This window comes from Crinia signifera, chromosome 1, assembly GCF_055691185.1.
Source record: "Crinia signifera chromosome 1, ASM5569118v1, whole genome shotgun sequence".
NCBI classification, from domain to species: domain Eukaryota; kingdom Metazoa; phylum Chordata; class Amphibia; order Anura; family Myobatrachidae; genus Crinia; species Crinia signifera.
In genome coordinates, this window is record NC_139217.1 from 401,766,844 (window position 1) to 401,789,925 (window position 23,082).

The window sequence follows — 23,082 nt, forward strand, 5'->3', positions numbered from 1 at the left end:
AGGTTTGAAAAACTCTTAAAGGGAAAAAAGTATGGTAACCAGACACTGGTTCCCAGAATGTCACATGATGGCAGAAAGTAAAACAACAAAAGCTATGCTCACTAATACCCCTTTCAGACTAGCAGAAATAATATGGGTTATAGCCAGTGCCTAGGAGCGCAGTTACATCTGGTCTATTAAAAAATAAAAGGATGTCTCTAAAGAGCATCCTTTATGTACACTGCGCTAGCCAGCGGGTCTGACCTGATCCGCTGTGACCATCACCTTACCAGCAGCCTGTTCTGCTCTCTTCTGTGGAAGCATCCCCCACACATCCTGTCAGGCGCTGATGAGTGCGGTCTACAAATGTATGCTCCTACCCCCTATCTGAGCTATGGCAGGCTGGTCCGGGGAACAGTGTGCCACCTGCCGCCACCCCCCCCCCCCCCCCCCCAGGCTAATATTCTTAGGGCTGGGGGGTGGCATCTGCCTGACAGCTGTTGAATGATAATTGCTGAGGATTGAAGAGACAGAGAGGGAGCAGTGCTGCTTGATGATGACTCATTGAGTCTCTCAGCCTCAGAGGAGCCATCTGCTAGTAGCAAGCTGTGAAAAACAGAGGACAACCCTGGACACCTCTCTTTCCGGCTGCTACTGTAGGTGAGTGCAACATGGATGGAGAGTGATGGAGAAGTGTGTGGGATGGGGAATGTGGCCAGGTGCACAGTATGGGGGCATGAGATGCACAGTGTGGGGGATGGGAGTTGGGATGCACAGTGTGTATGATGGAATGCACAGTGTAGGGGAAGAGAGTTAGGATGTAAAGTACTGTATGGGACATGGGGTGCACACTATGGGGCATTGGAGGCATTGTATGAGAGATGGGTGATCAGTAGAGACAGGATTATATGCATTTGCATATTTTGCCCATTCTCACTGGTTATTGCATAATTTACCTAAAATCTAGTGATGGTGCATATTTTAGGCCCCGTCCTCTTCCCACCCGTGAGTCACAGCACTACTTTGCCCTGCTGCTGCTGGCCAGGTAGTGGCAGTGTGTGCAGCCTGGGGCAATATGTGCGCAGAGTGGGGAACCTTGGATGTACGATATGTCTGACACTGCTCTAGGCTGCCAATCCATGTTGATAAAAGTCAGTCAGGGCGGATGCCATTACGAAGCTCCTGAATCTATGCCTGCCCCTGGCCTGGGACTTTACACCAAGAGACAGACTTCTGCAGCAGAGGAGGCGGGCGGAAGGGTTGTGATATCACGCGGTGCGGAGAAAATGCTGTGTCACAGTGCGTATGCGGCGCGGAAGCCTTCCACTGCCCCACCCTCACGCGCTATGCTGACATTTGATCCATCGGCGCTGGAGATGAGGGTCCGTGCAGTTGATGCAAGAGCAGCTTTGGACACCGCAGATGCTGTGAGCCTATTTTTGAGGTTTATTTGCAACTAATTGTATGCTGATTTTTAAATTAATATGTTAAAAATTACTTATTTAATGTAGCATATTTTAACACCTTTCATGCATATTTTAAGTATTTTCCATGCATATTTTAAGCTTTTTTTGTTGCATATAATCCCGTCTCTAGTGATCAGACACACAGTGTGTGGTATGCGTTCAGGTGCACAGTGTGTGGAATAGGGTAGTGTAGCGCACAATGAAGGATGGGGTGCAATAGGTTGAAGTTTTGCCTAGGGTGCAACCATACCTTGCACTGGCCCTGGTTATAGCACATAAACAAGCAGCAATTTGGGATTTTGCATAGCATGAAAAAGGTCCTAAAAAAACTCCTGGCTTAATACAGAATTTTAATTTACCAGTGACTTGAACCTTGGACCTACCCGGGTTGTGATGTAGTGTGAATGGGTAACCTGGGTCAATGCAGCTCAAATTACCAGTGGACCAAATAGAATGAGCCGGCACTTAAAGAGGATTTCATCATGTACAAAATCCCTAGCAGGACCCATCTTTGTAATCTGAAAGGACGTCTAAATCATGCACCTGTAGTTGCTATAGCAGTCACATAACACTGTCGAAATTCCAATTATTTTTTTTTATCATCTATCGCAGTCTTAATAAACCAAGGTAACTAAAGGTAAAATCACCAAAAGTTCGGTATAGATTACCAGTCATTTAAGAAAAAAGGAAAAAAACACATTGTATTTTTTCATGGGATTGCTGCTTTTACAAATATAGCCTTCACAATTTTGTGATTAAGGTAGCGACGTATGGTGTAATCAAATTATTATGCATGACCACTGAACAGGTGGCTCTGAGCAATTTGGACATTCTGGCATCTGCACCAAGCAACTGGATGACACTAAGCATCTTGCTGCAAATCCTTCCAGTCACTTCTGGAATTGACATCAGAAATCCTTGATCTTGCCCAAATGTTCACTATGCCAGATACATTCTGATTATATAAATAAATGAGCCTACTGAGTGGCAGCTTCCTAACCCAGCTCTGCTTGGTGGGTGTAACTACAAATCAGAAAACTGAATGTAGAATTAACATACATGCTGTGTATTGCCTTAATTAGCCCTATATTAAATTGTTGGGTTAAACCAGGAGACCAGCAGCGATTAGTAAATTTGCCTCTTAGTAATTTTGACAAAACTCCAAAGTTGATTGACAATTGCCGACTACATACTGTATGTAGGGTGGTATGTATCACACATCATATATTCTATGAGGCATATACTGACACGGATTCCATGCAAATCAGCATTATATAAAACAGATTATACTGTATGCACAATTAGAAATCAATATTTTGCTATTAGACAAATGTGAGGTTTAACGACCAAGGAGTCCTTTGTCCATGAATGGAAATCAGTCAGCATATGCGTTACATGCAGGGGAAGCTGGGAGGGATTCTATTTGATTCCACTCTGGTAATGATGCATTAAGGAGTACGTAGGCTTCTGTAGTATTTTTTATTAGGCCACACCATGACACAAAGCTTGGTAGTGTCACTTTCCAAAGCTTGAAACAAATTGGAAATACGCTAAAACACCAGAAACTGAATTTTGATTCAATATTGCCTCGACACAACCTGCCTATATAGAATGTAAAGCTGGGTACACACTGAGGGATCGGTCATACAATCCAGCGGATTGGAATGACACTCACACCTACGTATAACAGTGTGTATTCCCTGATTGCGGGTACCCGTATTCGCTAGCACCGTTGACAGGTTTGATGTGCCGTAAATCAAACCTGGTGATCTTACTAGCGATCATGGTGTCTTTCATCAACATGGCTCAATGTGAACCCATGTTCCAATAGGATTTCCAGTCAAGGCAGCATATCGGCTGGTTACACATCGTTTAAGTATGTACCCATCTTGAGAACCTGGCTTACCAAATTAAAAATAAGCTTAAGATATCATAAATACAAAATTACATATTTTTTCATCAGGATTTCATTAACATTGTAAAAAACAGAACATTAAAAAAAATGTCCTTACCGAGGTTTTTCTCCAGCCATTGATGTCCCTCTATTAGTTGATCAATCAAAGAGAAATAGTGAGAGGAAGCTTCATCTGGCATAACCCAGCCACCTGAAACTATTTCAAACTGTTTCGACTCAATTAACCTGTTAATTACATAAAGGCAACATTAGAATCAACTATAGCATGCAAATCAAAAGCAGATTTACCTGCAAATCCACCACAATGGTCAGGGTAAACGTACCAAAATTAAAGCAAACGGTCCGTGTGACGAAACATGTAGGGGCGTGGCCTAGTGTCACCCAGACTGTGGAGCCCAGGCAAGAGTTACCGCTCCTACAGTGTTAACAAGGTGTTATGCACCATTTCTATGCTTTCATTTCTGCAGTGTGTTCGACCGCCACCTTTGGTACGTTTACCCTGACCATTGTGGTGGATTTGCTTTTAAATAAAATGTCTTTTAAACTTATAATAATTGCCCTATGGAGCGCCCGTTCTTTTTGTTGTAGATAAAACTTTGCCTGTGGGATACAGGACACCTGTGGGTGCAGCACGGAGCAGCTAGTTTTCTACAAACTGAGTGCATTTTAAATTACTGAAGGAACTTTCTTTCTATATCATCGTTTTTCTCAAAAACTGCCTAAGTGCGGATTGAGGATTGGTTCTGAAAAACTCTCCAGACCTTCATGTGGTATATATATATATATATATATATATATATATATATATATATATATATATATATATATATATATATATATATATATATATATATATATATATATATATATATATATATATATATATATATATATATATATATATATATATATATATATTTTTTTTTTTTTTTTTTTAAAGGGCAAAATGCACCCTGCCCGTTTTGCGGCGCCCTGCTAAAAGAACCTAGCCTGTCCGTCCCCGCTGCGGGCTTCTGCACGCCCCGCAAGAGACATTCATGATGTTGCCGGGAAGGCCCACCCATTTTCGTGACGTTGCCGGGCGGGCACGCCCACATTTGGGACATCGGCGGGCGGACCTGCCCACATTCGTGGCTTCGCTGGGCAGACCTGCCCACATTTGTGACGTCCAGCGGGCATTTTTCCTCCAGCACCCTGCCCTCCTGGGATGCTGGAGGGAACACTACATACAATCCATTTTACAATCCATTGAGATTGCATGATTGGGTGCAATGTCTTTCAGATGTTTGGGGGCCTTTAGAGTGGAGGCATACCCCTTGCAATAGCAAATTAAAATGTGTACAAGTGTAAAACAGTACATCAAAAACCATAGAATAAATCCAACCTATGGTACAAAAAGGATGGAAATACTCATAGTAGCAGTACACACCTCCAAAACCGTGTACAATATGAAGTGAATAGAATATGCAAACAATACAGAGACCTGGTTGCAGCAAGGTTCACATTTGGGAAAGATTACATGACCACTGCATTGCATGTAATGCAATCTCCACTACAAGGTCTAGTGATGCCAACAGATTACAGTCATGCTTTTAAGGGACAAGGATTGGTATATAGGAAGTAAAGTGGCACACACTGTACAAGAGAAGCAAAAAAAAAAAAAAAGTCAAAAGATCACCTCTATTAGGACATTTAATCCAAACACCAACTAGATTGAAATCTATACATAAAGGATATTACTATCCGTGCCAATAGCCACCAGACATTGTTCTAAGCGATTATGGGGGAGGTTTACACCAATATATAGATATCTTAACCCCTTCCCGACATTTGACGTATATATACACACACGTCATGGCCGGGATGTACTTCCCGACACATGACGTATATATATACACGTCATGACTTTAAACTGTCCCCGCGTCTATAGACGCGGGGACAGAGGGACGATGTCTGCTGTCCCTGACAGCAGACATGTCCCTGCATGCCCAGGGGGGCTGCGATGCCGCCCCCCCGTCGGCGATCGCTGTGATTGGCTGTTCAGTGTGAACAGCCATTCACAGCGTTTTCCTGTGTTACCGGCGAATCAGACGCTCGGTAACACAGGTGTCAATCACCGCCGGGCGTCAGGGGGCATGAGGGGGTCATCGGTGACGACGACACCTCACCCCACCTGCCCCCAAGGCTGTGATTGGTCCGTGGGACCCACGGACCAATCACAGCCAAGGCGCGTGATTTAAACTAACGGTGACTGCACTGCAGACGCCATTCCGGTCTGGAATTGCGTGCAGAGCGGTCACCGTGCCAATCTGTCGTGATACATACCTGATCCTTGCCTGAAACTTACCTGATCACCGCTGATCACCGCTGGTAGCGTGCTGCCAGCAGCTGGATACTTCCTGGATCTTGTGACTTCTGTGTGTGCTGCTGCTGCAGTGTCATAGAGTCACAGATCGTGAGAGATCGGGACAGATAGTGACAGAGAGTGCTATATTTTGTGTCTGCTGCACCCCCTTTTGTGCTGATCACTATATCTGAGGTGATCAGCAACTTTTTGGGGGTGAGAGGTTTTTTTTTAATATATATACCTGTCAGTTGCAGCAAAGGTTGTGCTGCCTGTGCAACTGACTGCTGCCCCCCCTGCTGCCCCCCCTTTTGTGCTGATTAATTAACTGATGAGCAACTTTTTGGGGGTCCAGGTTTTTTTTTTTTTATATATATATATACACACCTGTCAGTTGCACCAAAGGTTGTGCTGCGTGTGCAACTTCCTGCTGCCCCCCCTGCTGCCCCCCTTTTTGTGCTGGTCAGTTTAAATTAATTAATCAGCAACTTTTTGGGGGTCCAGGTTTTTTTTTATATATATATATATATATACACCCTGTCAGGTTGTGTGTCTGCTGCCCCTCACTGCTAATCAGTGTTGCATCACTGCATCACTGATCTGCATTTTTTTTTTTTTTGGAGAGTGCAGTGGGGTTTTGTTTTTACACCCACGTTGCTTGTGTGGGTGTCCTGTGGCCGCTGAGCGCTGATCAGTGACGTACAATCACTGAACAGCATTTTTGGCACAGGGTTGATATCAATTTTTTTTCTGCAGTTTTTTTAAATGGTTTTTTTTTTGGAGAGTGCTGTGGAAATTTTTTTAAAATTGTTTTTACACCCACGTTGCTTTTGTGGGTGTCCTGTGGCCGCTGATCAGTGACGTACAATCACTGGACAGCATTTTTGGCACAGGTTGATATCATTTTTTTTCTGCATTTTTTTTTAAATTGTTTTTTTTTGTTTTTACACCCACGTTGTTTTTGTGGGTGTCCTGTTGCCTTTGAGCGCTGTTCAGTGACGGACGTTACTGACCAACATCTGTGCTCAATTTTTGGCGCAGGACCTTTTTTTTTTTTTTTTTTTTTTAACCCCTTCAATTTTTTTTTTTTTTTTATTGGGATCAAATTCCTGTATAAAAGTATTTTTTTTTTCTGCACTAGATACACACTACACACTACATACCCCCCGTGTTGAAATAAAGTTTGTACCCCCCCTACACTATACACGTGTTGAAACATTACACTTACAGAAACACAAAAATAAAAATGGCATCCCAAATGTCATCCCAGTCATCCAGAAGAATGTATTCAGCGGAGGAGGCATATGCCATGCTTGCCTCTGATTTTGACACAGCCAGTGATGCAAGCGGGGAATTTGAAGGATTCGCCTTAAGCTCCTCTTCCTCCTCTGCTGATGAGGGACCCCCTCAAAGACGCCCCCGTAGAGCAGCTGAGACCCCCCCCCAAATGATTGATCCCGTATGGACCCCACCACCAGACAATTTTGAGCCCCAGGTTCCTGAGTTTTTGGCCATCCCAGGAATCCAATTTGATTCAGCAGGTCTCAGAGAAATTGACTTTCAAATTATTTTTCTCTGATGATTTTATAAATGTAATGGTGGACCAAAGTAATTTATATGCCCAGCAGTTTATTGCTCAAAACCCCACGTCATCATTTGCTAGGTGGACCCCTGTAGATGCAGTAGAGATGATGACGTTTTGGGGTCTGGTGTTACATATGGGCATAGTAAAAAAGCCAGAAATTAGGCAATATTGGAGTACAGATGTTCTGTACAGCACCCCATTTTACCGTATGGCCATGACTCGGGCTCGTTTTGAGATCATCCTTAAATTTTTACATTACACCGATAATACACTGTGCCCACCCAGAGATGATCCCACCTTTGACCGGCTATTCAAAGTCAGGCCGGTCATTGATCATTTCAGTGCCAAATTTGCAGAGATGTACATCCCTGAAAAATTTATTTGTATTGACGAGTCCCTTATACATTTTAAAGGAAGGGTTAAATTCCGCCAGTACCTTCCCAGTAAGAGGGCAAGGTATGGCATAAAAATGTATAAGCTGTGTGAAAGCAACTCAGGGTACACCCACAGGTTTAGGGTATATGAAGGGAAGGATTCAAGAATTGAACCGCCAGAATGCCCCCCCTCCCTCGTAGGTGTTAGTGGAAAAATTGTCTGGGATTTAGTGCACCCCTTCCTGGATAAAGGTTATCACCTCTATGTGGATAACTTTTACACTAGCATCCCCCTGGTTAAGGCCCTTGGTTCAAGAGGTACAGCAGCTTGCGGTACTGTGCGTAAGAACCAAAGAGGCCTCCCAAAAACGCACATTGCCCAAGTAATGAGAAGGGGTGAAAGCAGGGGAATATGCACCGAAAATATGTTGTTGGTCAAATATAAGGACAAGAGGGATGTCCTTATACTGACAACAATTCATGGAGACAGTACCACCTCCATCCCTGTACGAGGTACCAGTACCCACACCTCAAAACCTAATTGTATCCTAGATTACAATAGGTACATGGGCGGAGTGGATCTTTCAGATCAGGTACTGAAGCCGTACAGTGCCCTGCGGAAAACAAAAATCTGGTACAAGAAGCTGGCCGTGTATATCATCCAGATGGCACTGTATAACGCTTACGTGCTATTCCATTCTACCAGCCAGAGGGGGACATTTATGCACTTTCAAGAGGAAGTCATAAAGGGCCTAATATTTGGGAACCAGCAGGCAGAGGGCCCCAGGACTTCTAGTACTGGCCCCCGTATTGTACCAGGGCAGCATTTTCCTAACGAAATCCCCTCCACTGCAAGAAAGGGCAGGACACAAAAAAGGTGCAAAGTTTGCTATAAAAAGGGAATAAGAAAGGAAACTATTTTCCACTGTGAAACTTGCCCCGACAAACCCGGCCTACGTATAAAGGAGTGTTTTAAAATATACCACACATCTATGGATTATTAGGTTCATCATTTCACCGTGCTTCGGGGGTCTTGCTAATGCCACATAGCACCCACCATTCATTCCACCAGAATCTGTGCTGCAAAATCCAAAAATCACTCCTTCCCTTCTGAGTCCTGCCATGCACCCAAATGGTATTTTTTGGTCACATGTGAGGCATTGCCGTACTCGGGAGAAATTGTGGCACAGATTTTGGAGTGCTTTGTCTCCTTCATTCCTTGTAAAAATGAAAAATTGAGCCAGAACTGCATTTTTGTGTAAAAAATGTAATTTTTGATTTTCACAGCCCAGTTGTATCAAAATTGGTGAAACCCCTGGGGGTTTGAAATGTACACTATACCCCTAGATGAATTCCCTGAGGGGTGTAGTTTGCAAAATGGGGTCACTTGTGGGGGGGTTCCACTGTATTGGTGCTTGGGGGGTCTTGCTAATGCGACATAGCACCCACCAACATTCCACCAGAATCTGAGCTGCAAAATCCAAAAATCACTCCTTCCCTTCTGAGTCCTGCCATGCACCCAAATGGTATTTTTTGGTCACATGTGCGGCATTGCCGTACTCGGGAGAAATTGTGGCACAGATTTTGGAGTGCTTTGTCTCCTTCATTCCTTGTAAAAATGAAAAATTTTGAGCCAGAACTGCATTTTTGTGTAAAAAATGTAATTTTTGATTTTCACAGCCCAGTTGTATCAAAATTGGTGAAACCCCTGGGGGTTTGAAATGTACACTATACCCCTAGATGAATTCCCTGAGGGGTGTAGTTTGCAAAATGGGGTCACTTGTGGGGGGGTTCCACTGTATTGGTGCTTGGGGGGTCTTGCTAATGCGACATAGCACCCACCAACATTCCACCGGAATCTGAGCTGCAAAATCCAAAAATCACTCCTTCCCTTCTGAGTCCTGCCATGCAACCAAATGGTATTTTTTGGTCACATGTGAGGCATTGCCGTACTCGGGAGAAATTGGGGCACAGATTTTGGGGTGCTTTTTCTCCTTCATACCTTCTGAAAATGAAAAATTTTGAGCCAGAACTGCATTTTTGTGTAAAAAAATGTAATTTTTCATTTTCACTGCCCAGTTGTATCAAAATTGGTGAAACCCCTGGGGGTTTGAAATGTACACTATACCCCTAGATGAATTCCCTGAGGGGTGTAGTTTGCAAAATGGGGTCACTTGTGGGGGGGTTCCACTGTATTGGTGCTTGGGGGGTCTTGCTAATGCGACATAGCACCCACCAACATTCCACCAGAATCTGAGCTGCAAAATCCAAAAATCACTCCTTCCCTTCTGAGTCCTGCCATGCACCCAAATGGTATTTTTTGGTCACATGTGAGGCATTGCCGTACTCGGGAGAAATTGGGGCACAGATTTTGGGGTGCCTTGTCTCCTTTATTCCTTGTGAAAATGAAAAATTTGGAGCCAGAACTGCATTTTTGCGTAAAAAATTTAATTTTTCATTTTCACTGCCCAGTTGTACCACAATTGGTGAAACCCCTGGGGGTTTGAAATGTACACTATACCCCTAGATGAATTCCCTGAGGGGTGTAGTTTGCAAAATGGGGTCACTTGTGGGGGGGTTCCTAAATTTTAGCATCTTATGGTGCCTAGAAACCTACATGGTGCCTAAAAAATAATCTCATAAAAAGGAGGCTCCAAAATCAAGTAGGTGCTCCTTCTATTATGAAGCCTGTGGTTTGGTCAACGTGCACACTAGGGCCACATATAGGATATTTATGAAAACAAAAGAATTGGGGGAATCAATTTTTAGTAACATTTCTCTAGTAAAATCTACTGTGTTCCTTAGAAAAATGTATTAAAATTGCAAATCTGCAAAAAAAATGAAATTTTGAAATTTCACCTACACTTTGTTTTAATTCCTGTGAAACACCTAAAGGGTTAACAAACTTCCAAAATGCTGTTTTGAATACTGTGAGGGGTGCAGTTTTTGAAATGGCATCATTTATGGGGGTGTCTCACATACAAGTCCCTCAAAGTCACATCAGAACTGAACTGGTCCCTAAAAAAAAAAATCAGTGTTTGAAATTTTCTTGAAAAATTGAGAATTTGCTATTCATATTGTAAGCTTCCTAGTGTCCAAAAAAATTAAAAGGAAGTTGAAATAATGATGGAAACATAAAGTAGACATATGGTCTATGTTAGTTATTAACTATTTTGAGTGGTATGATTATTTGTCTCACAAGCAGAAAATTTAACATTTTGCAAATTGCTAAATTTTCCATTTTTTTTACGACATTTTGGTATTTTTCACAAAAAAACACAGACTGTATCGACCCAAATTTACCACTAATTTGAAGTACAATGTGTCACGAGAAAACAATCTCAAAATCACTGGGATAAGTAAAAGCAAAAAAAAGTTATCCCCACTTAAGTGATACATGTCAGATTTGAAAAAAAAGGGCTCTGTCAGGAAGGCAAAAACTGGCTGTGTCAGGAAGGGGTTAATAGTGTTCCTTTAGAAATTATCACATTTTAGTGGATAGGACAGGAAGAGTGCTCTGTTGTGAATTGAACCAATGTATAAAAGACTGCAGCCTACCAACAAACATGGAACTGCTGAAATCACTGAAGTATAAGAAACAAAGATCTGGTGGGGGACACCATGGTACAGTGTGGTACGCTGCTAATTCACAGCCCTGGTTATGACAGTTATTCCAGACTGTGTAATATAGTATACTGAAGTGCTATAAAATGTCATTAACAATAAAGCTCCTAGCAAGTTCTAGATTTGAATTTGTTTATTCAACAATTTCCTGCTTCCACCCAATGCTGAAACTGGGAAAGCAGTAAAACAAATATTACAATATGAGCATATAATTTATTAAGTATGTTAGTCACCAAGAATGTATAAGAATACTCAGAACAGCATTCTTAATACGCCAATATTTCAGGATCCTTTATTGTGGCACTCTCGTCAGGAATAACATTTTCACATCCTTGGTACATCACAATAACACACACACACACACACACACACACAAACAAATGTGCTATTTCTGCAAAGCAAATATTTTAAGGAAGTTATCTTCGTTCATGAAACTTCGGTCATCTAAAAGGTTTCTGTAGAAACAAAGGGCCATATTCAATGAGAAAAATTCGCCGTTAATGGCGAGAGATTTTTTTCTCTCGCCATGCACTCACCCTGTTCAGGAGGGCTCGCTGCCACTCCTGCTCCCACTATTCAATGTGGTTAAGACTCGCCGCCACTCACGGCAAGTCTTAACCCCTGCAGCGGATGAGCGTCCGCGGCAGGGAGCTGGGGGACGGTGGCAGCCAGGGAGATTAAAGTCTCCCTGGCTGCCCCAGAACATATGTGGAGGGGAGGAGGGCTCCCCAGGACCCAGGCAGCACAAGCTGCCCCCCCCTATAGCCAGCGGGGGACCCAGTATTCACTGCACCCGATGGTGCATATGTAATGATCGGGTGCAGTAAATATATGAATATCTAATGAGCATCTCGAGAGCTCCGGCCCCCTGCTGGTTGCTCTGTGTAAAAAAAAAAAAAAAATATATATATTTTTTTTTTTTATTTAATATAGCACATGAATAAAAATAACATGCCCCTTTGCAGAAAAAAATTCCTGATTTTTTGACACCAAAATTAAAAAAAAAAACCTTTTAGTTTAAAAGTTCACATTCCAGTTCTCCATTAAAAGATGGAGAATTGCTACACTGAGAGACACGGCGAAAATCACTTAGAAAGACGGCAAAAATATCACATTGAATAGGGTGGTTCACTTTTGGAGAGTAAAATGCTCCTTCCAACGTGAAAATAGCACAAACTCGCCATAAAACACAGCAAATTTTTCTCATTGAATATGGCCCAAAGAGTTGGTCAGCAATATTAAAACCAAAAAAACAAAGCCAACCATCTCACTGATTTTACTCAAATCGTATAGATCTTAACACAGGGCTTGACAAATTTCTTAAAAATCTTGGAGCCAGGATGAAAGTTTAGGAGCCATAAAAAAAAGATAGGGACAGTGTCTGCCAAAAATCCCCGCCTGCGTGCGAATGGATGCTTATTATAAACATCCATTCGCAGCTTGCATGCAGGGAGGCAATCATTCGATGGTCACCTACCATCGAATGATTTCTGCAGTGCTCACAGATCTGAGACACCTCTCTGGTGTTTCACATCTATGAGCACCCTGCATGGTAAGCAGGTGGGCAGCTGACACCTGCTGATGTCAGATGCCCGCCCCCTGCACCACTGGGCCATTTGCATGGGAAAGCCCATAAAACGCTGGGCATTCCTATGGGCTCTGCCCCACGCCCGCACTACTAGGTACGAGCGGGACCTTGAACAGGCAGTCCGCCATGCCCGCTTGCAACAGGCGTCTGCATATGCACATACGATAAAAATGTAATCAGAATTACATTAGTAGAAGTCTGAGGTCTGGCAGAAGCTGGGGGGGGGGGGGGGGTGTTTAAGGAATCAGCTTAAAGTTAGATAAAAGGGACAGTGGACTCACCAGACTGGCAGGTAGAGGGGTATAGTAGAGGGAGTCCTAAGAGCACCTGACTGAACCTCACAGACAGCAGGTCCACTCTCTTGGTGCAATACAGTGGCAGCAGAGAGCAGGCAGGAGTGCAGCACCTGCCTCAAGGTGCAGCACCATCAGCAGCAGCCAGTTCTTAGAGCCTTCGTCTGGGAGCCATGGTTCAGCTGCTGTCACACATTGCTGACCAGCCAGCAGTCCCTGACCCACAGGAGGACGCAGCCTCTTTGGAATGAACTGAGGAGTGGACGGCAGCTAGCTCCAGCACCCCCGGCTGCCTGGGAACTGCAGACAGTGAAGGAGTCAGCGGGAGTCCCAGTGTGAAGGCAGCAGGGGACCTGGTGTGCAGGCCGCCGGGATACGGCAGCTGGTACCCGGAAGACAGATCAGACAGGCGCTCAGATGCAGCGGGCCAGCGGGGATCAGCACGCAGGAGCTCAGTGCAGTGGTGCACAGTGATTAGGCCACGCCCCCGCCGGCTCGAGTATTTTAATAGCCGCGGTGGACCTGCAGTGCTCTGCTCTCTCATACAGCCGGGTGAGTTGTGGCTGTTACCGCAAGTGCACCCGGCCGGCCATGACCAGATTCTGCTTCCTCCCCCCCAAAAAAATCTGGTCGCCAGGAAGCAGAATCTGGTCGCCGTGGCGACCTGGCCCCTGGGTTTTGTCGAGCCCTGTCTTAACATGATGTTTAGCTTATTATAAATCCTTACCATAATTTTGGCAAATAAACCAAGAAAATTTGTTTGTTGTTATTGGATCACAGCTTTCAAAATCATTAACTTACTGGCAGAGAAAAACGCCTTTCTTATTGTGAATACTAGATTGAGCAAAACAAACAGAAAATCTGGAACACGCATATGAATAACTAGCAATTATATTGTTTCTTGTTTGCAGCAGCAACAGGTTAGAGAAATGACAAGTTAAAGTACCACCCTTGTGAAATTGTAACATGTTGATAACACATCTTGTACATTTAAAGCCCAAACAAAGAAACACAACCAAAAAACACCAGACCCAGAAATCTTTAAATGTATTGTGTAACAATGTTCTAGTTAAAGCTGTAATACAGACGAGGACACATTATCGAAAAGTAGACCCTGCCCCCAGCCAAAGCTCCACGCAGCCTTACACTAATCTCACATTTGTTTTGAAGTGATTGATATTGGTTGAAAAAGTCCAGGCTCTACAATATAAGTATATGAGCAATGATAGGGATGTTGAGACTTTGCCGCCCCCCCCCCCCTCCCCCTTTACTTTATAAGCCAGACATGTTGTAGTCCCCCCTTTCCCAGATTGAATAATTGACAAGTATTTCCTATTAATCTTTTTTTGGCTTTGCTTTTTGAATTTTTGACATTGCCCTACAGACAGACATGTCCTCATACATTTTAGCTGAAGAAGTCACACCAAACAGCCAGGTCATGTTAGAATCTTCTAGGCTTTTTTTTTTTTTTTTTTCAGGAAAATGGGTCTTCGTCAAAACACAGTGTAACAATTTAATATATCTGGGTGACTGATGCTCGGAATCAGTAGACAAAGTGCTTCAATGCAACAGTGGCAGATTTTGTCCAATACATGTCATGTTCTTCTCTGTATACAGACTCAGTGACACACATTATACAAGCATAGGATCACATAATATCCCTTTTACACCGAAAATGCCAGGTCGCACCCGGGATTTTGATCCCTGCTTCAAGCCGGGTGCGACCTGGCGTTTGCTCCCTTTGACACCACCCGCAGTCCCCCGCTTGGAGAGGACGTCATCTCCAAATGCCGATCGGCACCGCCGGTACCCGTACCGCTTCGCTGGGGGCAAGCCCAACACTAAGGTAATCTGCTGGGCTGCCCTCAGCCCCCATGCACCCCCCAGCCCTTGTCCGGGAGGTGAATGGATGCCGCACACAGGCATCCATTCACCTCCTCCGCTGCTGTCTGCAGAGTATAGCAGACAGCAGCGCAGCCTGTGTGTGCACCCTGTTTAACCTGTGGACGCTGCGGTCCGCAGGTTGCACGTCCCCCATTGATGTAAATGGGCGCCGGGTCGCATGACCCAGCTTACCCATTTACACCGCCCTCTACCCAGGTGCTAGCCAGGTCAGGACCTGGGTAGAAGTCCCGTGTAAAGGGACACGGCGTGTCCCATTTACACTGCCTCTGACCCGCCGAAGACCTAGGGTTTTGCGGCGGTGTTAAAGGGGTATTAAATCAGCAGGCTCTTTGCTCATCCTAGTCACATTGCGATATTTAAACAGCTTCAACTACATCACCTTACAAATAGGCTAATTTTGAAGGCAAATAAAAAAATACTATCCTACATGAAGAAATATTATGCCTAAACTATTTTTACATTGTACTTGCACTATTCACCCATCAAATACCACTTTTTTTGTAATATTGGATACAATTCTCGGTCTACAGGACAATTGCCTTTGGTGCTTTAATGCGGTCACAAATTGCTGATTTAAGATGCATCTATATAAATCTAGGTGGATGAGATTCAATTAAATAGATGTGGTAATTTCTCATTATTTACTGCAAGCTACTCGATCCCCAAGGGCTTGCCAATTACCCCCTAAGCATGGCCGCCTGCACCCAGTATCAGTTTCAGGATCGCAGTGGGCTCTGGTAATCAGCTTTTTATTTTCATGAAAAACACACAGGTCCAAAAACTCAGATCATTTTTCTGCTGCTGCTGCAAAAAAAAAAAAAACTGGGAGGAAAAAAATAGTGGAATTAAATATATTTTCAGAGAGGCCAGTTGTTCTGAAAAAAGGATTCATAGAAACTTAAGGCAAGGGAAGCTATACTGAAGGTAGGCTTACAAAATGTTCAGACTTGAGGCTACATGAAAGCCTATTGCAGTTTAAGGCTTAAGTTTGGGCACCTCTGCTCAAATTACCCATTTCGCTGGATCTCTGAAGTGAAAAGCAGTCAACATAACCTCTGCAGGGTACAACATTAAACATGATATTTCTGCACAGTAACTATATAACTACTGTATTTGCCAAGAATCAGTTTCCAATCATGTTGTCTTTCAAATAAATGTTCTAGCTCAGAAAGGTCTGAGGTCTACTTAAATGCTCTGAATTCCAGACCTGCCAACATACTTAAGAAACACTGTGGACTTTGAAATTTATTCCAAAACCTTAAACTTTTGTTCCAGTGAGCAATTTATGTTTATTTGTGCAATGCTTTGGAACGCGGTCTTGATAAAATATCTTAAGGCCCATCATACACACTGGGCGACAGAGCTGAAAGTCACTCAAAACAGCCCAGTGTGTATGCCCAAGTGATGAGCGGTGAGCGCTGCTGCGCGCTCCCGCATCATCACTGGGAAAGCCGGTCATCTGCTGGTAATACCAGCAGATGAGCGGCGTTGAGGACGGCTTTGCATAGCTCTGTGCTATGCAAAGCCGTCCTCCCCCGTCCATCGGCGCCGGGCAGGGGGAAAGTCGCTTAGTGTGTATGCACTGAGCGGCTTTCACCGCAGCGATGATTGACATCATCGCTGTCCATACACGCTGGGCATAGTCGCCCAGTGTGTATGGACCTTTACTGCTAACTTCAACTTACTCACTGACTTTGGGACATTAACATATTCTTACTTCTCGCCATCTTCACAAGATTTCCCACATGACTGGCTGCCATGGTACCAAACATAAATCCACCACTACTTTACCATTGGGACAATGAACTTTTCGTTAAATGCTTGGCCTGTATTTCTACAAATGCATCCTTTTTGGCCAAAATAAAAATACACTATTCTTTCAAATCAGTAAAAAATGGTTTAATCATACCAAAACTTTTACAAAGTCTGTACAATTCAGAGCAGATCTATCATACAAAAAGCCTGTGATGCTTACTCCAACCAACCTAACAACAGTGACCATAGCCTTCATTTCAGAATAGGTCTTTATTGCCTTTCTTTGGAAGTAGTATTACTTGTTTTTATTTTTTTGTTTTATTTTTACCATTTTCATTATCTTTCAGTTTAATCTGAGAATGATTTTCCTCTCAATATTTTGCATTTGAAGTTACTATTATCAAGCGGATTGGAGATGGTCCTCTAGCCTTTAACTTTAACATGCTTGTCTATCATTTTCATTCTGATCTCCCCAGAAAACTCTATTTGCCTTCTCTTATCGATGGGCCAGATTCTGGGAGTAAAGCAAAAAAACTAAATAACCATGCATGTGGCCAAAACCATGTTGCAATGCAGTTGGGCCGATTTAACAGGAACAGATTCAAATTTAAAATGTAAAATGCAGTGAACAAATAAAACCAAAAAAAAACCTATAAAAAAGACAGACAGTATTTACCCTGGATGAAGACAAATTTGGACTCCTTTCATTGCAACATGGTTTGACCTTGCTAGCTTTCTAGTTACTCCCATCTCTCAATGCACTTCAGTGTGGTGCAAACAATGATACCAAACAGCAGTGACTAAGTTTCTCAATTTACATAGGCTAAATGACTCATTAAAAAGACTGAAGGCATGTGTGATGCTCATCCAAAAAAGCAATCAGTAGGAAAATCACTACAATCTAGAAATGTGCAAGTTTGAAATAATTTTGTTCTTATCACCAAAATTTAAAACAAATTCGGGCGTATACAGATCTCTTATTGGCGATACAAAACACGTGACTTCCAAGAGCCAGAAAGATGCCGTTTTGAGGTCCTATCCTAATCCGCACATCTCAATTATAATCCACGTATTTATCACCTTTTCTATGCGGTACCAACAAAATGGATTATTCTAAAATGGTCTAGACAGATTAGTAGAGAAGTTATTATGGTTTCACAGTTTTTTAGTTTTACTGTATGAGATACTGTAGCAAAGGTATGTCATCATTTCTCAAAGGAATGGGGCACTGCTTCAATGCGATGTAAGGGTGGCAACAAATGTATTTTTCTAAGTGTGTAAAAGTCCTTTATCTTTAATCATTCCTATTATAAGCCAGTGTGCTAAAATGTATACTTCCTACAGAATAGTATAGGGAACAGCCTGGCAGCTATAACTTTGCTACCTATAAAAGGCAGTCATTAGAGGGGAACTAATTAAACCACACACACACACACACACACACACACACACACACACACACACACACACACACACAGTAGAAGGTGTTCAACAGCATGAATTACACGGTCATTCTTTTACATCTCCAGAATAAGTCAGCAAGAGGTTTCCATTAGATCATATGAAGTTACAGTCTACAGCTTAATATACTTTATTTAAAGCATGCTAATCTTACTGTAAACGGTCTACAAATTTTATACAGATAGAGAAATCTAGTTCTTTAAGCTAAACAATTCTGCAAAACAGCCCTAAATGAAAGAAAGGACTTTCTGAAACTGAAGGTGAATCTTATACAGTATTTCAAACAAACAAGAAACTAAGATCATATTAGCAGTTAATATAACCAGAAAAACCAAGCTGAAGCATCTATAGGTTGGGATAAATAGGAGTTTGTGTGTTAGGCCAGTATTCAGGGACGGATGTATTAAGCTTGGTGAAGTGATAAAGCAGCCGGTTATAACACACCAGCCAATCAGCTCCTAAATGGCATTTTTTCATTTCCCACCTCTAACTTGACTGTTAGGTGATAACGCAGTGCTAACACTGGCATTACTGGAAAATTTTCCAGGATTGCCACCATCTCCCCCACCTTGCGTCGGGCAGCGCAGCTGAGCTATGAGCTTAGCTTCAGCCACTGCCCAGCCCCTTCCTCCTGGTGTGTGCAGCGTGACCTTGCTAAGGTCACGCCGCATAGCCAGGTTTCTGGGGGCAAGGCCATGCAGCAGCTGATCTAGAGCACAGCCTGACCCCGGGACACACTGTGGTGTTTTTTTTATTATTATTTAGGGAGCACACTCAAAAAAATGACAGCAGCTGGTTTATCGCTTTACATTTTTTCACTTTTCAATGCTTATGGGGGAAATTTACTAAATTCGGAGTTCTAATTCCCATGGGATGTTTCTATGGGCAACCGATCAGATACTAGCTATTATCTTCTAGAAGGTGCTACATAAAGAATTTGATTCTGATTGGTTGTCCATGGCAACATCCCCTGTGAAATAGAACTCTGTTTTTAGTAAATTTCCCCCGAAGAGTTCTACCGGAACCATTTCACCCGGTGCTGACATATTGCCTCACATGGCTATAAAAAGACATTTATAACAAACATCAGTTTGTAAAGAAGAGATGCAATAACTGTTAGAGGCTCCTATAATCAGCCAGAAAATAACACATTTTAAAAACGCAATTGGGTGTAATTGTATATTACACTTACTTCTTAACAGCTTCTTTTTTTTGGTTATCAATTCCTTCCCACCATTTGGCGAAATACGAGATCTCGGACCAAATAAACTTCCTCTCTTTATTTTCTTGCAGTTTCACAACCATGTTATTAAGAATATGCTGTGTCTGGTCTCTAAAATAGTCATCAAAGGTTTTCAGCCAGCCTACAAGACAGATATGAACAATGAGACACTGAAAGGTTAAAATCTTAAAAAGAAAAAGAGCCACTGTTCAGAACAAAAATCTAGCCTACACTTCTAGATGATCACAGTCTTTATCCAGCAGGAGAACATAGTGAACAGAAAATGAAATAAACAACTGAACCATCCAACAAAGCAGTGGAAAGATACTAGACTGTGCTAAGTGTGTACCAGTCCGAACACACAATCAGGGATATTTACAATGTATTTATGCGACTCACAGCAACCAAACGACAGTATTAGATTTTGTACGATTATCCAAAATACACTGGGCAACTAATTTCTTGATTAAGGGAAATTCCTTCCTATACACTATTTTAGAACAATAATCATCCAAAAAAACATCAGTAACAAGTGTAGTTTTATGGCCAAGCTCTTCTATGAAAGAATAGCAGAAAGAAAAAAAAATGTTGGAGGCGTTATACCGCTTTAACCAGTGGCAGCGCTGAAGTACAGTCCAAAATTCAAATAGGGGAGCAACAACTACCAGTGAGTCAGTATGGAATCCAAGTTGAATTGTTAACTGCTCTGCAGCTCTCCTCTGGAGCTTCCCCTGCCTTTTACACCAGAATTCTGAATCTAACCCGGTATTTGAAACAATATTCCAATCTGGGTCAGACCCGGAATATCACTCCATTTGCACTACGATAAATATCCTGGGTCAGCAGCTTTTACACTGCACACAGGTGCAAAGTTCAAAGGCCAGGCCTTGGAGATTACATTTTTAAACAACTGCAAATCTTGTTTTATACCAAAATCTCCGACCCATTACCTTCTATGGCAACTAATGCTGGGTACACACTAGAGGCTTTCCGTGGCCCCAATATAGTTAACTATATTGTCGGTGCCACGGGAGAATGATATTGACCATACACACTGGATGATATCTTCACAATATCCGTCAGTAAATCACATGCCCCACACATGCTGTTGATATTGTCAGATTGAGCTGCACGTACAGACAGACGGGTGGATAACTTGTGGCAGCGCACATCATTAATTATATTGACTGTGCACACTGGATAATATAGAAGTGTCATCAACGATATTGATTTAGTCCATATCATTAAGGATATATCGGCCCAGTGTGTACCCAGCTTAACTATTGGGACATCATGCTGATGCTTACTTCAGTAGTCAGGACTGCTGACTCGCCAATATTTATATATACACAGTATATGGGTTAGGCTGAGGGGAGGAAGGGGGGGGGAGTGGTAAAGTATACTTATGCAGCACGTGTCGATATTCTAATCATTGGCATGCCGCCGTCTGCCTTCTCACAACCTGCATCCCAATCGCCCAACTACAGTATGTATTCTATGTATATATGTTTTTTAATAGCACCCTACAGTCAGTACAGATACAGCACTGGGGAAATCTGAAGACGAAACGCATCAGTTATATAAACCTTTGACAGCACTGTCTGGCTACAGCATCTACCTCTGAGCAATAGTGTGCATTGAAATTACTAACCTTAAGGGTTATTAGAAAGCAGGGAGGTTTTTATTTTTCCAGGGCCACAACATATATAGCAAATTAAGTTTATAACTGTGAATCCAACTTTGCATAGATCATGTGGCAGAGAACAAGAGTTGTGCCAAAACTCTCAGAATTATGAGACCATGTAAGAACCATTGGTTGGTTACTTCTATACCCTGCTGTAGAATACTCAATACTATTGCTATAATTATTTGCCAACTGGATTATATAAAAGTTAATACAGATTTATCTGAAAGATCTGACATTTTGAATAAACTGGAAATGAAAATATATGATCTAGAACGCACTCTTGAAAGAGGCGATATTCACTTCTATATAGCCCCCTAGTGTTCACTCCAGCACCTTGCACCCAATTAGCATGGAACACATTCTAATTTTGAAGGGCAACATTTTAGATGTGATTTTATCAGTACAACTTAGCAGTTAATAGGATAACCATTTCGGGTTGTCGGGGATCCTGGTTAATCATAGATCAGTTTTAAGTGACCCGGAACACGTTGTGGCTTTTCTGGGTCATTTACACTTCAGGAGAACTTATAGGTTTAATTTATTGGACTGAAATTTTTTTGCAATCTCACTAACTTTGGTGCTTAAAAAATAAAAATATGCCCTCCTGCCCTAATTAGGTGCAGGATGCTAGAGTGAACACTATTCTCCAGTAGGATCAAAACCTGGAGGCACACATTATTTAATATTATTTCTGAATTTGACCATAGAAAAAATGTTTTTTAATTATACCCAAGGGTGTCATGATTCAAATAAGCATGGGAACCACTTGTCTAGGGTTATTTTCCCCCAACTATTAAATATCCTATTTCTTGGTGATAAATATTTACCTGGATCATTATGGGAGTGAGGAACCAGAAAAACCTGAAGAGCCTCATTATCCCATTCCTGTTTATCGTAGGTTATGTCAAACCCTTGCTTCCATGCTCCGCCATCTGGATTATCAAATGGAAGAATTTTGTACACCTCCAGCATCTACAAAACAAAAATAAAATACTTCAGGTCTATTTTGATAACTATTATTATTCCTGAAATTCAATAAATATTAGTGCAGTTTATTAGGCAATTGTGATGTGCAATGTTTATGTAAACACTTTGGAAGAGTATGTATTTAGATGTATATAGTATTACCATCTTGAATTTGTGTCCAACTCTATATACAGCTATTTCCGCTTACCTAGGGGTCGATCCTATTAACCATGTGGATGATTTGTGAGTTATCACAACACCGGGCACACTTTACGGCAGGGTGAATTTGCTGAAAAGTGCTTGCACCTCCATAGGGGTGCGAGCAAATTTCAGCTAATCGGCCCTGCGAAGGGTGCGAGTTATGGCGCCCATACAAGGTGCGATGGGGCAGTGCGATGAGATGCGTGCTCCCGTGCATATCCCATCGCACAGCACATAAAGTCTGTGCAGCCCATGCAATAAGTACTAGATTGCTTTGTATCTAGTACTAAATGCATGGTGCTGTAGCACATTGTATGCTTTTTGTACTAGATGTTATGCAATCTAGTACTAATCGCACCGTGTATGGGCACCTTAAGGCTTAACTCGGGTGCCGTTTTCAGTGTTAAAACAGCACCGGAGCGGCAACTCGCACCCTTTGGGGTTAATAAGATGACCCCCTAGTGTGCTTTGTTTTTCATTAAATTTTGCTTCCTATTCACACTACAGACTGAGCAAAGCACCACTGTGTACTACAGAAGCAATGCAGTATAACATTTTGTGCAATATACATACAAACATCATAAATAACGCACAACAGAACTTCGGGTAGAAAGCCACATCATAACGCTTTATATAACGCTTTATATACCGATTCAGTCACACAAAAAACGATTCACTCACAGAAAAAAAAAAAAAAAGGGTAAGGTGCAAGCCAGC

The 23,082-nt window shown here is 42.4% G+C and overlaps 1 protein-coding gene across 1 annotated transcript in view; it reads right to left on the bottom strand.

Moving 5' to 3' along the window:
* The window catches only part of MAN2A1 (mannosidase alpha class 2A member 1), a 151,543-nt gene that overhangs the window by 87,429 nt on the left and 41,032 nt on the right, over positions 1-23,082 (bottom strand). Inside the window, exons 3-5 of the mRNA XM_083151681.1 lie at positions 22,026-22,170; positions 19,482-19,653; positions 3,458-3,585 (exon numbers count right to left, since the gene is read on the bottom strand). Coding sequence (XP_083007807.1) covers positions 3,458-3,585; positions 19,482-19,653; positions 22,026-22,170 — 445 coding nt within the window. The remainder of the gene's footprint in view (positions 1-3,457; positions 3,586-19,481; positions 19,654-22,025; positions 22,171-23,082) is intronic.